The sequence below is a fragment of the Erithacus rubecula genome (genome assembly GCF_903797595.1).
Source record: "Erithacus rubecula genome assembly, chromosome: 8".
NCBI lineage: Eukaryota > Metazoa > Chordata > Aves > Passeriformes > Muscicapidae > Erithacus > Erithacus rubecula.
Genome location: NC_136659.1, coordinates 13,954,849 through 13,969,755, shown reverse-complemented (window position 1 = coordinate 13,969,755; position 14,907 = coordinate 13,954,849). Strand labels below are relative to the sequence as shown.

The window sequence follows — 14,907 nt, the reverse complement described above, 5'->3', positions numbered from 1 at the left end:
CTGCTGAGATGCCTCATGGGCAGTCTCAGTATTTAGTGCAGCAGCAAACAACACAGCCAGGTGAGAGGTGGGAGGAAAATCTGTCCTAACACCTTTGTCAATTCCAAGACAACCCAAAGTAGTTGAGGTTTTTATGCTAAATTGGTTTTAGACACTCTTGGACTTTCCCTGCACAATAAATCTCATTACCGCAGACAGATCTGCTTTTCTGCTGATGCAAACTGTACCAGCACCACATTCTTGATGGGATTAAAGTGAGTTGCTTTGCCCAGCATTAATGTTTATGACTAATATTAGTTGGATCATGCTTCTAGGTGAATGAATATGTTTGGGTTTAGATCTAGTGGTCACATTTTTTTTTCTTCCAAGGCACAACAAACTGAGCTCAAGAAAAGACCTACTTAGTAACAGGCAGGTGTTTGCTGAGCATTGCCAAGCAGTTCTGCTATACTTTCTCAGGGAAAAAGCTCAGCAGAAAACTCTTGGTCTCAGAGTTCATGGAAACTGATATGTTTTTCAAAGGATTGAGATTCTGGTAGGACATACTGCTTACTTTGGTCCAAGAACTAGGGAGTGAGTAAGCCAAATAGCAGCTGTTTTCAATTGCAAATTTAGGCTTCTAATGTGGTAATAGAGCATTCAAAAAAGCAGTATGTGAATAAAAATTTTCCTTAACTGTATTTTTTTATTGGTCAAACTAGTTGGCCTTTCCATATGCTAAATGTATATGCCATTTACCAGTCCAGGAGTTTGTGGAGGTATTTCAATAAGCAGTGAAAAATGTTTGTGACCCCTCACACCAGAGGACATTACCAATGGCACCAGGATGTCCAGAGATCAGGCACTTCTTGTCAAGGCAGGGAGGACCTTTGTGTTCTTTCAGCCTGTGCTGGAAAGGACTCTCTGACACAGTGAAACAATGAAATATGGAAAGTAAACATTGCCTAAGACCTGACAGGTGATAGGGGTTCCAGAACAGAGATGAAAATGTCTATGGTTAAAGTATCCTGCTGTTTGCAGGATGATGTGTGACTGCAAATGTGCAGTGGCAAACACATCCTTTTTTCTTACCTATATACACTATGTTCACATTTTTTTGTTTTCATTTGGGTTACTCTGAATTTATTCTGCAGTTCAGGCCCACAGAATTCCCTGTGACAAGGCACAGCAAAAGTTCCACACACATTTGCAGTGTGAATAACTCCATGAAAACTAAAAGGAAAGCTCAAGAACTTAAAAAAAAAAAAAAAAAAAAAAAAAAAGAAGAAGAAAAGGTCAGGAACCTGTGCTTGAGCTGTTCCTTATTCAGCCCAGAAGTAATGGCTCACAGGCTCCAGAAAGAAACAATGAATTTAAAAAACCCAATTATTTTCTTTCATCATTCATTAAAACACTCCATTTCCTTAAGATGCTCCATTTTCATGAGAGGATGAGGACTTTATATGTCACTGTCATCACTTGTAAAAAGAGTTGTCATTGTCCCTGCAGTGCAGTGAGGACAGCAGGCTGGAGGATGAGCTCTGAGTTGGGATGCAGTGCCAGTGCTTTGCCTAGACTGAGAGTTGTCACCAGAGCAAACTGCTGTATTTTCACAATTTTTGCAGTCCTGAACACAGTAATTCACCAGTGGAAGCATTCCCTGTGAATATTTTAGCAATTGTGTTAGCACATAGTGTGAAACTGTAGGAAATGTGTACTATTTCATATAGAGCCCAAATAGAGCGTGGACAATCTCTGTAGTCAGTAAACAGGGAAGGTCTGACAGCTACACAGAGAGACCAAAACAAATAACTATTGTGCTTATTGTGGTCAAAATTCACTTAGTTTGCTGAATTTTTTGTGTTTATTTTTGTCCATGGTTCCCTCCTTTTCAGAGTTTATGGATTGACTGTACAGGTACATTTTGCATGACCCATGTGAAGCAGTTTCTTCTAGTTGGCTGAAGTGAGTAAATTTAGCCAACACAAGAATGAGTCCCTCCCATTCACCAGATCCTACTGTCCCTCCATGAGATGGGGCAGTCCAGGGTGCAAACACTGCCTGGGAAAGCTCTGGAGGATGGAAATAGAGGTTGGATATTCACAACCAGGACTCGGATTTGTGCCTCCATCAGTGCAGTGGTGCAGCGGAGAGGGCATGAAGCCAAAATCCCAAAAGCTTTACTTGCTCCCAACATGGATGGAATTGCATTAATCCATTACTCTTGTTCCAGCCTTGAATACCCAAGAAATGAATATATATTTATTTTTTTTTTTATTTACCAATGCAGCTAAACTGCTAATGTGTACTGTGATTTTACTTGTTCCTCCTGCTCCCTGCCTCCCATTGGTTTTGTGCTGGAAGGGTCAATGTCCGTGGAACCACCTGGAAGTGAATGTGGTATTTTTAGAGGCTGAACCTTGCACTCTTCATCTGTTTTCCTTGTTCCTTATACAAAAGCACCATAGAAACAACCTTCTTCCACCCCAGGAGATTATTTGCAAAATATTTTTAATATACATGGCTCCACGTTACAGCTCTCCAGCTGCTTGATCATTCAGTGCCAGGCCTGATAAGCTTTGGGAATGTTTACATTTGTTATCACCTCTGTGGTTACAGCATCACAGAGCCAGAGCTGTGCCATGAGTAGGTAATAGCAGTGGGAGTGGCTGCCTGACCTGCTGGGGAAGTCAGCTGGGCAGACTCTAACTTTATTGCATTCATAAGGCTTAATATTTTCCTTGAGGAGCTCTTAACAGATTTGCACTGTGCCAAATACTTATGCACCTCATTTAGTTTGTTTTGCTGAGAATTCGGAATAGATGCTGAGTTTTCTAGCTGAAAAATGAAGTGCCTAGGTGTAATTGCTTCTTATAGTTAAAATTCTTAAGATATATTTAATACAGCTACATGAGCATACAATTTGGGGTGTTGATGGCATTTAAAAGAAAGTAATTTGAATCAAAATATGTCTATTTTAGTCTGTGGCAAAGATTCTGTTTGTATTGGTGGGAAGGGGTGTTAAATGGCAAAAAAAACCTCAGAGAATATTTGAAATCAAGTCCATTTAAACATTGTAAGATAAAATTTTAAAATAAGAATGTCAAGTTAGTTTGTTTTGAGATTATATTTAAATCAAACTTCAACAATGTGGTAATACTGATATTTTCAATATATTTTTTTGTTCACTTTAGGTAATAAACTAAAATCCATTAATAGAGGTTTCAGCCTTGCTGAGAGGAAAAGAATACAACACAGGGTTTTTCTGACCTCTGCTATTTAGTACTTAATGCAGCACTCATTTACCATGGTGACGTGTGTGGAATAAATAGATAATGCAGATAGATGAGAGAGAATCCAGCTTTTAGCACTAACCTCATTATGTTCAGAATATTGGGAAGGGGTTGCACTTAAAGCATCAATCAAGGTAGCCCATTTATTGAGCTTTTAGAGACACAATTTAACTCTTTATGTGGTGTCACTGAAGTTAAAACTTCACTTCAAAACACATCAAAGGTGGGCATTTAATGAATCTGGACCTAAAGCTAGCAGAGACTAAACAAATTGAATGTATCACTCCTGAAAGGTTTTGCCAGCTACAGAAAGCTGTAGAATTCTGTGAGAGTGCAGGGAGCTGCAGAACTTAGCTTTGCTTTCCTGTGAGTCTGAGCTGCCTGTGTCATCAAGATCAGATGGACCAGTCAAGTCTCTTTTTACAGTAACCAAAGCAGCTCTGGGTAGAATTAAGATTTATGTCTATTGATGGGAGCTCTGCTTTCTCCTTCTCCCCTTCAAAGCATTATTCCTGTGTCTGTACCTAAAATCACTTAAGATTCTTTTCTCAAATGTCTTTACTGGAGGATCAAGTAGAAGCAGAGTGGAGCACAGTGACCTGCTCCTTGTTTTTCCACGTTTTCCCTGGGATACCTGGCATGCAGATGTCCCACAGAGAAATGATGTCTGGTGTTATTATCTTGTGGAACCAAACTGCACTAACAGTCAGCAGTGTTAAGCAAATGGAGATGCATTGTAAAGGTTGTGTTTTTCACCTGAGGCCATGTCCTTTGTTCTGGTAAGACAAGCAGAAAAAGTCACACAGAAAATGAACACGAGCCAGGCAGATTGAAAGTCCAGTAGAGCAGTGAGCTCTATTGCACCCTGCAAAATGGCTTATCCTGGTCCCTGGACATCCCATAACCTAGACATTTCTGCACTGGGTCTCCACCACACAGTGGAATGCAGTGATGCCATTCCCTTCAGGCCTTTCTGGAGTTCCCTGCCATAGCTGGTACTGGTAGAAAGCAAAGATTTGGCTGAGCCTGTGCTCCATGGCCACCTCCACAGAGCAGCTTCTCTGGCATCAGCTCAACCACTCCTCCTGCCTTTTCCCTCTTGTCTGAGGATCTGCAGAGCAGCTGCAGAATCAGGGAGCCATTTAACCTAACAGCCCAGCTGGTTTGAGAGCAGCACGTTTGTATTACTGAGCTCTAGTTTGTATCCTTTTCCGACTGGAATTGTACTCAAAAGGAAGAGGGGCAGGGGAACAGGGGGTAGGGGATAAAAAAGAGTTTTCCCTTTGAAGAGTTGTGACCTGGAAGATTTTTTGATCCTGGTCAAGACCAGGTTTTTACTGTCTGAGTTTGAGATACAGTGGACAGGGAGCAGGCTGTGACTGTCAGAGGTGTGCTTTAAGCCTCCTGAAATGCTGCTGCTGGTGTGTGACTCAGGCTTTAACACGTGCAGCACATCCCATAGGAGCATGTGGCTCCTTCCAGAAGAATCACAGCAAGGCATTTCTGATTGTGACAGTGCAGCTGGAGATGTGCAAAACAAAAGCCATGGTCCCCTCTGTCTCTGGTATGACATGAGGTTAGTACAAATTCTATTCTTTTGGAAATTACAGCTGACTTATTCTGAGCTAACAATGATTGCCCTGGGCTGTTCCAGCCCACCTAGCTGTGCTTAAGGCAAAAATGAGATTATGGAACCTGGTTTTGCTGACTCTTTGAAGGCTGGGAAAACCCAACAATGGCTTTACAAAACTGATATTTGCATCTTCTTTTTTTTGTAAAGAAAGGATGCTAACCCCCAAGAAGAGCTATTATTAGTAGATGACTTGATTCCTGTGTAAGATGATACATGTCTGTGAGGAGCTCTCTGCATGTGCATTCTAACCACGAGCAAGCCACAAGCAGCTGGCCAGGACTAGCTTTCCAAAGCATTCTTACTGAAATCCTTGAGGTATTACTCCAAAACGAAGGAAACCACTAAGGCAGCAATAATAATCACTGGCTAATGAAAAATTTTATTGTTTGTTTTGTATTCGAAAATTGTAAATTGAAAATTGTGTATTTTCTTATCCCATGGCAAATGCCACTGCTCAGAATGTAGAAACACATTCAGCTAGGATACATTTTAAATAGTTTTATAGCTATAGCATGGTAAGAAATGTTTGGCTATTTTTTTTTTTTATATTTTTAATTATTTTTTCTTTTGTTTTGGCTGCTGCTGCTGGTTTTTATTTTGGAGTTAGAATACTCCTACAGCTCTCGGCCAAGAAAGGAGCACTCACAGTGATGGCATTTGCAGCTGTAACACTGATAAAATGATTGTGATCAGTAGGTCAATTCTGAGCCATTTCCCATCACAACTGATTCCTGCACATGAAGTCATTAGAAAATGGTTTAAAAGTTTATCCTGAGGTTTGCTAGCACTCCATTCCTGGTAATCAGGGATTTTACTTCATGATTTTACTTCAAGATGAAAACTGTGTTGACATCTGTCCTGTCAGAATAGTCCCTATGTCAATGTAACCTCTCAATGAAAGAAGTTCTCCTTCTGGACAACTTTGAGACAACATATTGTGGTTTAGGTCTGCCTTGCAGTCTTTGCCTCATTCTGTATGTTCCTTCACTTCTCTGTGAAAGTCCAATTGCTTAAGGTTTCCTTCTGGTTTAGTTTGGCCCTCCAGCCCTGCCTGGGGCACCTAAAAATGATCGTAGTCCAGTTCCTTTCTGGTTCGTGCCAGAAAATCAGAATCATCCTGGTTTGCATTTATTTGCTGCAAGAATAAGGGATTTTTTTCTATTGTGTGTTTCAATCTAAATGGGAGTTTTAACCATTCTAAGTAGCTGTGCATAAAAGGTTCATATGTAGACCATCACGCATCTTTTAAGTCTTACTTTACTCATTTTGAGACTTGAGTTTACCAACAGCTTTCCCAATAGACAAAGAATTTTAAATTTCATGTCAGCAATCCCAGCAATTTTCTTCAGTTTGTCTCATTTATTTTTGCTTATTTGAATGTATTAACCTGGACCTTCAACAGGGTAGTGAATATTGATATGACTGTAATGACTTAGTTTAGATAATGAGCAAGAGTTTTGACTAAGAGGCAGTTTATGTACAGTTTTTCCCAGTTGCACTAACCCTAGAACCAATTTATTAAATGAGGAATTATTTTGCCTCTTTTTTTAACCAATTCCTGCTGTATATATATAAGATAAAATACTGCCTTTTAGGTCAGTGGCAAAACTTGCTGTTGGTTATGGCCTAATGAAGACAGTGATGAAATGATTGTCTTTCACTTCTCTCCCATATTTGTTTCACCCAGTGTGTTTTGCTGGTGCAGGATTTGCACTGAGCATGTGCTGAGCTCCTGTGGGACTCATTTTGCCTTAACACCTTTAGCACCAGGAGATGAACTCCTCTTTGCCAAAGGTCAGACCACAGCAGACAGCCCAGATTTCTGCTTGAGCTTGACTCTGCCACGCTGCAAACAGAAATAAGGGCTTTGCTGGTGAATAAGTGGTTTGTCTTTGGAATGAGTAGATTTTAGGGAGCTCTGAAGCCATGTGGAGGCAAGCCCTGATGCAGAGTTTCTGCCCACAGTGATGCCCTGTGCTCCTGCCAGAGATTCCTCCTGGCTCTGGTGCCAGGAGTCCACACTGGTCAGCTGCAAATTACATGAAAAGTTTAGCTCAGAGTCACTCCTGGTAATTTAGTCAGAGATTTTTGTTTGGTCCAGAAAATGTCTCATCTGAGAGATCAAAAGAAAGAAATAAAGTACTTACCTCCTCCTGGTTAATCTTATTTAGTCAGTCATTCTTTGGAAGCTGTCTCCATTTCCTTCACCAAAGAGGAGTTTGTGCTGCTTAGAAAGCAGCCAGAAGAAAACACCAAGTCTAGCATTGTTTATATTGTGCTTTAAAGCCAGACTTTACATTAGTTGTCCAAAGAGAATGTTTATTTCATGCATGTTTCTCCCTGGGTTAACTATCTCTCTGGGAAGACCTGCCAGCTGAGGAATTGTCCCCATATCATAGATTCAGGACATCACATCAGGAATTCTGCTCCCTGCTCCTTGCTCACCTCACCCTCTCTCATCACAAGAGGACAGGGCCTCTTTTGTTTCAGAAAAAAAAAAATCTGCATGGAACTATTCTTTTCATGAAAGGTTTTTCCACAAAACCTGTTTTATTATAGCCAGGACAGTATCACCATAAAGCCTTACAGAGCTGGCAGCAACTGGAAGACCACAAAGGCAGAAATGCAACAACAGGACAACAGGCAGAAAATGTAGTCCTTTTATAAAAAGGGGGAAAATAATTAAATTTTAATTCTCTTTCAAAATATATTTTGAGAAGCTGTATTTGATTTATGATACTTATTTAGAATTTGCCTTATATTAATATTTATCATGTATTTTAGGGAGGGAGAATGAAAAAAAAATGGAACAAAGTACTTAGGAGAAGGATGATTTTTGTGCTTGTTGTAATAATTCATGATTGCTCTGTGGTAAGGCTGCAGACCTGATTCATTACTCTTGTATTCTAGTTTAATGCCAGTGAAATGAGACTGATTTCCATGAGTCTGGCATGAGTCTGGAATAACAAGGTGGTGAATCAGGCACTATAATTCCCTTCTGAGAATCATGTGATGTAAACAAATACATTCAGATTCACATTTGAGGTTTGTAATGTCTCCAGTTTCTTCCAAAATAGATTATGTTTACCAGAATGTGATTTTTAAAGAAATTTAGATTTGTGCAGTTTGTGAAAGGTGTTATTATTCATATGCTTATGGCTGTGCAGCTTAAAGTGGGTCCTTAGATGCTGCCTGTATGATCAGAGATGTTTGGATCAGATGCTCTTGTGTGCATCAGGAGGAAAAGGATGATTGCTCTTTTCATCTGGGGGCTGACTTTGAGCACCAGAAGGAAGGATTTGGTCTAACAAAGAAGAACCCTAGGTCTAACCCCACTCTCAGTCCTAGTAATGGCTCCTTGAGTATTGAAGATGGGAAGTACAGGGTTGTTTAAATAACTGATTTACCTGGGGAAAAAATTGTCCAAAGAGCAGATGAATTTGACCTGCAGGATTTAATGATGTACCAAGGTCTGGCTACAGACAGGAGCTAGCTGGGGAAAGCTGTGCTATGGTCTCTGAGCCAGAGGGACAAGAGGTCCCTTGGTGCCAGCGCTGGCAGCTCAGCGTGGGACCCTCCCCAAACTGCACACCTGACTGCAAGGGGAGATGGGCATGCAAATGCCTCTGTGCACAGCAAATCCCTCTCTGCCCCATGCTTTCATTAGTGCTTGCTGCACAAATCTTGCTCTCAGTGCTCCCTCGAGGGCCAGCAGTAATTTAGGTGCTGCTGAGGAGGGGCTGCAGCAGCAGCACAGCCCTGGGCTGGGGAGGGGAGCAGAGCTCCCAGCTGTGCCTGCAGCTGCTGCAGCCCAGCCTCATCAGCTGCTCCTGCCATGGCAGCACTGCCAGGAACACACACTCACTCCAGGAGGGCTTACCAGGATATTTCTTTGTAATTAAATGTAATGACATCCAAACCCATTGTCGAGCTCTCATTGATACACACTGGCAAATAAAAAACAGCAAAGGAAAATCAAAGAACTATGTAAGCATTTTTTATGATGGTCTTTCCTGAGTTTTTTTTCCTTTTCCTACCTCAGTGGTTTAGTAAAAAGCAATGAGATGCTAGCCAAAATGGCAATGTAAAGTTAGGACTCTGGCAAAAAGAAAATGTTAAATACTTCTGGTCTTGCTATATCTTCTAGAAGAAAGGAAAAGTAGTTGTGATAGCAGAAAAAACAAGTATTGTGTTGGTCAATTTCTAAATCAGAGTTCAATGAACTTGTTTTACCAATATCAATGGCCAATACAGATGATGGTGGTCAAACACCAGTGAGGTAAACTGGTAGATAAAAAATTTATTTTATTTTACTGATGGAGAAATTGAAATATGAAATGACTGAAACTTAATTTTCAGAAAATTTCATCTTTTTCTTCCACAAAATGGCAGGAGAATGAAGGTTTATTTTCTGGTTTTAGCTTCTAAAATTGCCTGAGTTCAAACCTACCAGCCCCCTGTGATTTTTATCTGCTTGGCTGTGTTTTCCCAAGGAAATTTCCAAACTCTCTACAAGAAGTTTTCTCCAACAATTATACCAGTCTCTTACTGAGTTTCTTTTGTGTAAAAACTGACCTCTGACCTGCTCTGTTTCTCCAGTGCCTGACTGAAACCCTTCAGAAAGGCTTTTATTAGCTCCTGCCTAGGGAGAGCAGGCAGGGTGCTCATCTGGATGAGATAAGGCTTTGCTGGGTGAGACCGCTGCCGAGCCCATGGGTGAGATCAGAGCCAGCTCTTTAACAGGCCACCTCCTGCCCTGCACACCTGCTCCAAGTGCATTAACACCATCCAGGGGGAGAAGCAAGGCAGAGGAATTTTGATCTCACTCTAAAACCACCACAAAGCTTCCCCCAGCAGGGACATGCTGCTTGCAGAGCAGTGGAGACCCGTGGAAGGAGGGATCTGCACCACCAAGCAGATTCCATTCCAGCTACAGCCTCCTTCCTCTGGCTCTTCTCTGGCTTCAAACAAGGACACCTTTGGGGCAGCTCAGCTTATTACCTTATTAGCTGGGCTGGGGGATGCACAATAAAGATTCCAAGAGCTCTGCTCACAGCCCTGTTTGGGAGACAAGCCCCTGGTGTTTCTCCAACCTATTCCAGCAATACAGTGGGGCCAGGTCTCGCAGGTTTGCCTGTAAGTGTGTGAGATTTGCCCTGGGTAAAGGCTGCAGATTAGAACTCTGATTCTGTGCAGGCACATGGGCTCTCAGAAGTGACTTTCCTTAAAATAACTAAGGCTTTATTTCACAAAGTCACTGGGTTGATGGGAATACCCTTTAGACTGAGCCCTTCGTTGCGTACTTTTTTTATCTGAGGATACAGAAAAAAGCCTTAAATGCTGTTTATTTTCCAGGTGATGCTCCAGTCTACATGAGGTAAGGATCACGCTAGATTCAAATATTATTTGCCCAGCACAAGGGAAAGTCCTCAACTCCTTTTTCCTCAGCAGCTCCAGGCTTGTTTTTACATACCTCCACTTGGGTATGTACAAACCCATTCTCAGGTTCTCATATGATTTCTATAACATCTCCTTAAAATAAAAACACAAAAACTGACAAGAAATTACTTGGCTGATTAGACTCCTGTAAGTAAATGAAGGAAAATGGAGTATAATTTTCTTCCCTTCTGGCCCCAAAAAGAGAGAAAACCTGTAGGGAGAAGTTACTTACTGAGAGCTAAGGGGTTGTTTCATATAAGAGAAACAGCTGATATCTCCACATTCTCCATGCTATAGTTGCTAAGTTATAAACATGAACACTGAATTTCTCATTCTGTATAACCATGATTTTTTTGTGAGCAGAGTCCTGCCTGCACAGTAGTCAATGGGAACTAAAGGATGTTGACAACCCAGAGATTCCTGTGAATCAAGTGATATCACAGTCTGATATTTGTGATTTAATTTCTGATTATTTCCTGACCCTTCTCAAGATAAATTTATGCTCTAAGAGTTCACTAAAGAAATTCAGTTTATAATTGTCAATGGATTTGAGAGGGATTTGAGGGTAGGAGATGCACGACTTGTTTGACTTCCAGTGGTGGAAATGTCTGATTTGTAGCTGCTAACTGATGATGTTTTTTCTTACCTTGTACCTTCCATTCTCCCAATAAAATCTGTTGTCACAGACATTTTCTACATGACCTCTTGATGCCAGTACTGGCCTTTTGCAGGGAGAGCATTAATTCCTACTTTCATTTATTCTTACAAGGACACTTTTCTAGTAAGACTGCTGTAACAGCATGCTTTCATTAACTTTTTTTAACTGCTTTATAAACTAACTTTATAAAGCATTGTAAGTTACACTGGAAAACCCATCTTTGTCCAAGGAAGAATGTTCACAAAATTATTAATGTAATCCTTCAGCTGGACCAAGATGCCTCCAAGCATTCTGCCAGGCAGAGAACTGATGACTGAGCTCCAGCCCACACTGCACTCCAGCCCTGCTCTCTGTCATCCCTAAATTTCCCCTTTTACTGTTGGTAGAGCCCCAGGGTCCCTGTCTTTCATTACTAATTCAGTTGCTCATAAGTTCTTCTATCTTCCTTCCATGTTCTCCTTGCCTTTCATCCTCCACTATGCATTGAGGGTTTGTTTATTTTATTCTCTCTGCCTCAGTCTATGGCATTCTGGGATTTTGGCTTCCCTTGTTCCCATTCCTTGTCAGGTCTGCTTAAAAAAATCTGTATTCTTGATTGAGTTTTATCCATCACAATACCTGTCAAAAAAAAACATGTGGTCATCTCCAGCCAGATGTACCTTCCCCTTCATCTCACAACTCACTTGAAACTCCTGCCTTGAGTTTTTATTTCTCAGTCCCTTAGTTACTTTCTGATCTCTGTTTACTGATTTTTTTTTTTTGTTTATGTGATTTTATGGGCTGTACTTTAATGTTCATGTTGTCTGGTGCTTCTCATTGGCACTATTTGGATATGAATGGTTTCTCGAACTCCATACAGGACCAGTCCTTGTTCCCAAAGCTGTCTGTCCTATAAAGGCTGCTGGGTGAAAGGAAATGTTCCAGCTCTGACTGTTTTAATGTCACATCACTCAGAACACTGTGTGCCAGCCCAAAGAGTTGGGGTTGTGCACATTCTCAGGAGCAAGACCTGAAAGACAACAAAGTCTTTCTATTAAAATCTACTGATGGCAGGCTTTGCTCCTTATTCAAGTGTCAAATTGCGTTTACAAAATATATTTTTAATCTGGGCAAATTTAGATTTGCAGGAAGGAATGGGATGTAACTTACTCTTCATTGTTCTTTGCTGAAAGTTCCTAATTTGTTCAAATTTCAGCATTTAATCTAAATCCAGTATCCTGAATAAAAACCCCAAAAGTCCAGTGCTGTCTCATTGTTGTGTTGGTATGCAACAAATAAGAAAGGCTGCAAGCACATAAATAATCACTCATTTAGCCATACCCCAAAGTGTTTATGGGCTTGAATAGACACTTCTGTACTGAAATAGACACTGCTATACTTATTTACAGGTAGGGAAGTCCAGGAGGAGATAGTGACCTTACCAAAGTTCATGCAAATGTTAATGGCAGGAAACTGGCCTGATTTCTTGTCTAATTCTGTATCTGTGGGATCATGCTTTAGTAATCAGCACTGTTTTCATCTGCACTTTTTAACCCTGGGTATGAGTGATTTTAATATCTTTCAGAGAGAGGTAATGGGAAATACTTACATTGAAAAACCTGGTAAGTCAATTAACATCTGCAAGATGCACAGAGCCAGTGGTAAAGAATGCAATAGAGAATGTAATCACTTTTATTTGTGATCCAGCTGCGTGGACTGGCTCATGCCCCACACACAGCACACCATCAGGAGCCAATATTTAGAGTATAAGTCAGATGAAACGACATTGCCTAGACCTGATTCTTTGCTCAGACCTATGCTTACAGATCTGTCACACCTCAGTGAAAATTACACACTGATATCTGCAAGTGGAAAATTTTAGAAGGCCCATTGCAGCAGTGAGAGATTGATGTCTATGTTTTTAATGGCATTTTATTTTGGAGCTCCAAACTACTGTGTATCAAATATCCTGCATGATCTTTGTCAAATATTTGTGAAATCATCAGCAGAAGACAGAGACTTTCTGGCCATTAAGCACATGAACACAGCAGCAGCAAAATAATTTGCTCATGCAAAAATTGGTTATGTGCCATGGTTAGGAAGAACCTTGAGCCTCCTCTGGCTCATACAATCTTACTTAGTTCTTCATACAGATTCTCAGAAGCACTTATTTTTATTAGAAATCTCAAGTTTTGCCAATTCTGCCATAGGTACATTCTAAAGCAAATTAAGGCATCAAAAGAAAGAAGCTTCAGAAAAAATTTCACTCTGGTAATGTCATACAATTTCTAAGGTAAAGATTGTTCTTTGTAAAGCTTTGTTCTGTTAATTTTGCGTATTGCTCTGAGGCAGTCTTTAATACCAGTATGGGTATATCAATAACTAAGGTGAGGCTCTGGCTATTATTTGAGTGCAGCAGAACTCTCTGTGAGTTTGCTTCACACCTTTTGCCAACCAGGCCTTTTCTGACCATGGAAGAAGGCTCAGTCCTGGGCAGGGCAGCCCTGTCCCTGGCAGCCCCAGTTGCTGCCAGCCAGCACAAAGGACTCTCTGCTGCAGGAGCTCCCTGCTCTTCACAGACAAAATGGGAGTTAAGGGCTTCACATGCAGTGCTTATGTCTCAATGCCAATCAGGGCCTCTGGTCTGCTGAGACACACAAATGAGAAAGAAAAGCTGTAAATAAGAAGGTTAATTTCTTATTTGCAGCAGTGTTGTAGGTTCATGGCAGAGCTACAAGTTAGCACCGAGAAACACTTCTGTATTAACTTTTTTCATGTTTTTCTCTAGAAAAAGATGAGAAGAGAACAAACATCTCACAGGCAGAGGTAAGTGAATTTATTTTTTTAAACGTATTTATTGTTAAAATGGTTCTATTGTTAAAAACTCTTGGAAGCTCACTGAGGATCCTGGTGATACTTTTATTTATGTTTTCATGCCATCTGCAGTAACACAGCCTTTTAAGGACCATCATTTCCAAAGCAGGGCTGTGTAGAGCTGTGTGTGAGTTCTGCCAGCTCTCTTCTCTCTGTACAGGGAGAGGCAGGTTCCCCTGTCCTTGCTGCCATGCCCTGTTAAATCTCAGCAGAGCCAAGGTGACCCTGCTAGGTCACCCATCCCAGGGCTCTGTGCATCTGCTGACCACAAGGGCACTCACACTCACACACCTCTCCCCTCCCTCCATCCCCCACCACCCTGCAGCAGGCAGGGCAGTGATGTGGTCTGCACAAGAGTTAAAAGCTGGCTCCTCCAATCCCATTTCTAACCTCCCCTCGCATGGTTCCTGTTCCCTGATCCCTTTCTCCTTCACCCACTGCTCAGAGCAGCAGGCAGCACTTTAAATAGCAGCAAGAGGTATTGATTGGTTCAAATTTGAGCTCCAGTACAAACTTATAAAATTTACTGGCGTGAGGTTCACCAAGATATCCCATAGTGTTTATAAATAGCTTTCTCTTTCCAAAGACAATATTTTATTTATAAATGTTATAATTCTCTCCATTGTGATAAGCTAGGGGAATAGGATTAGCCCTACTAGTGTGAAACATGTCTCAAATGTTCCATGAAGAAATAGATCTGATTAAAATTCATGGTCTATATATTGGACACTTTTAGCAAATACTTGGGTAAAGCCAACTTCATTGCTACAACTAAAACTTGATCAGATGGGAAGGGAGAAAAGCTTGGCTACACACAGTTTTTCCTTTTCCTTAACCTTTTTGTTAGGAGTGTGATATGGTGCTTATGTCTTCCAAAGCTAGCTAAGGGTATATTGTGTGAGGCTTTCTTGTCCTTTTTATGTAGACATAATTCATGTTGGTATAATATTGACACCAATTTAGCTGCTTTAATTTTGCAACAGCTGCTCTGCTTTAGCACTGAATATACTCCACTTAGTTTTTGTTAAATAAACATTGGTATAATATGGAAA

General features: G+C 40.9%; 1 protein-coding gene across 1 annotated transcript in view; it reads left to right on the top strand.

The window, feature by feature from the left end:
* The window catches only part of PPP1R1C (protein phosphatase 1 regulatory inhibitor subunit 1C), a gene marked incomplete at its 5' end in the record, with an annotated part of 44,511 nt that overhangs the window by 6,573 nt on the left and 23,031 nt on the right, over positions 1-14,907 (top strand). Inside the window, 1 exon segment of the mRNA XM_079310459.1 lies at positions 13,770-13,807. Coding sequence (XP_079166585.1) covers positions 13,770-13,807 — 38 coding nt within the window.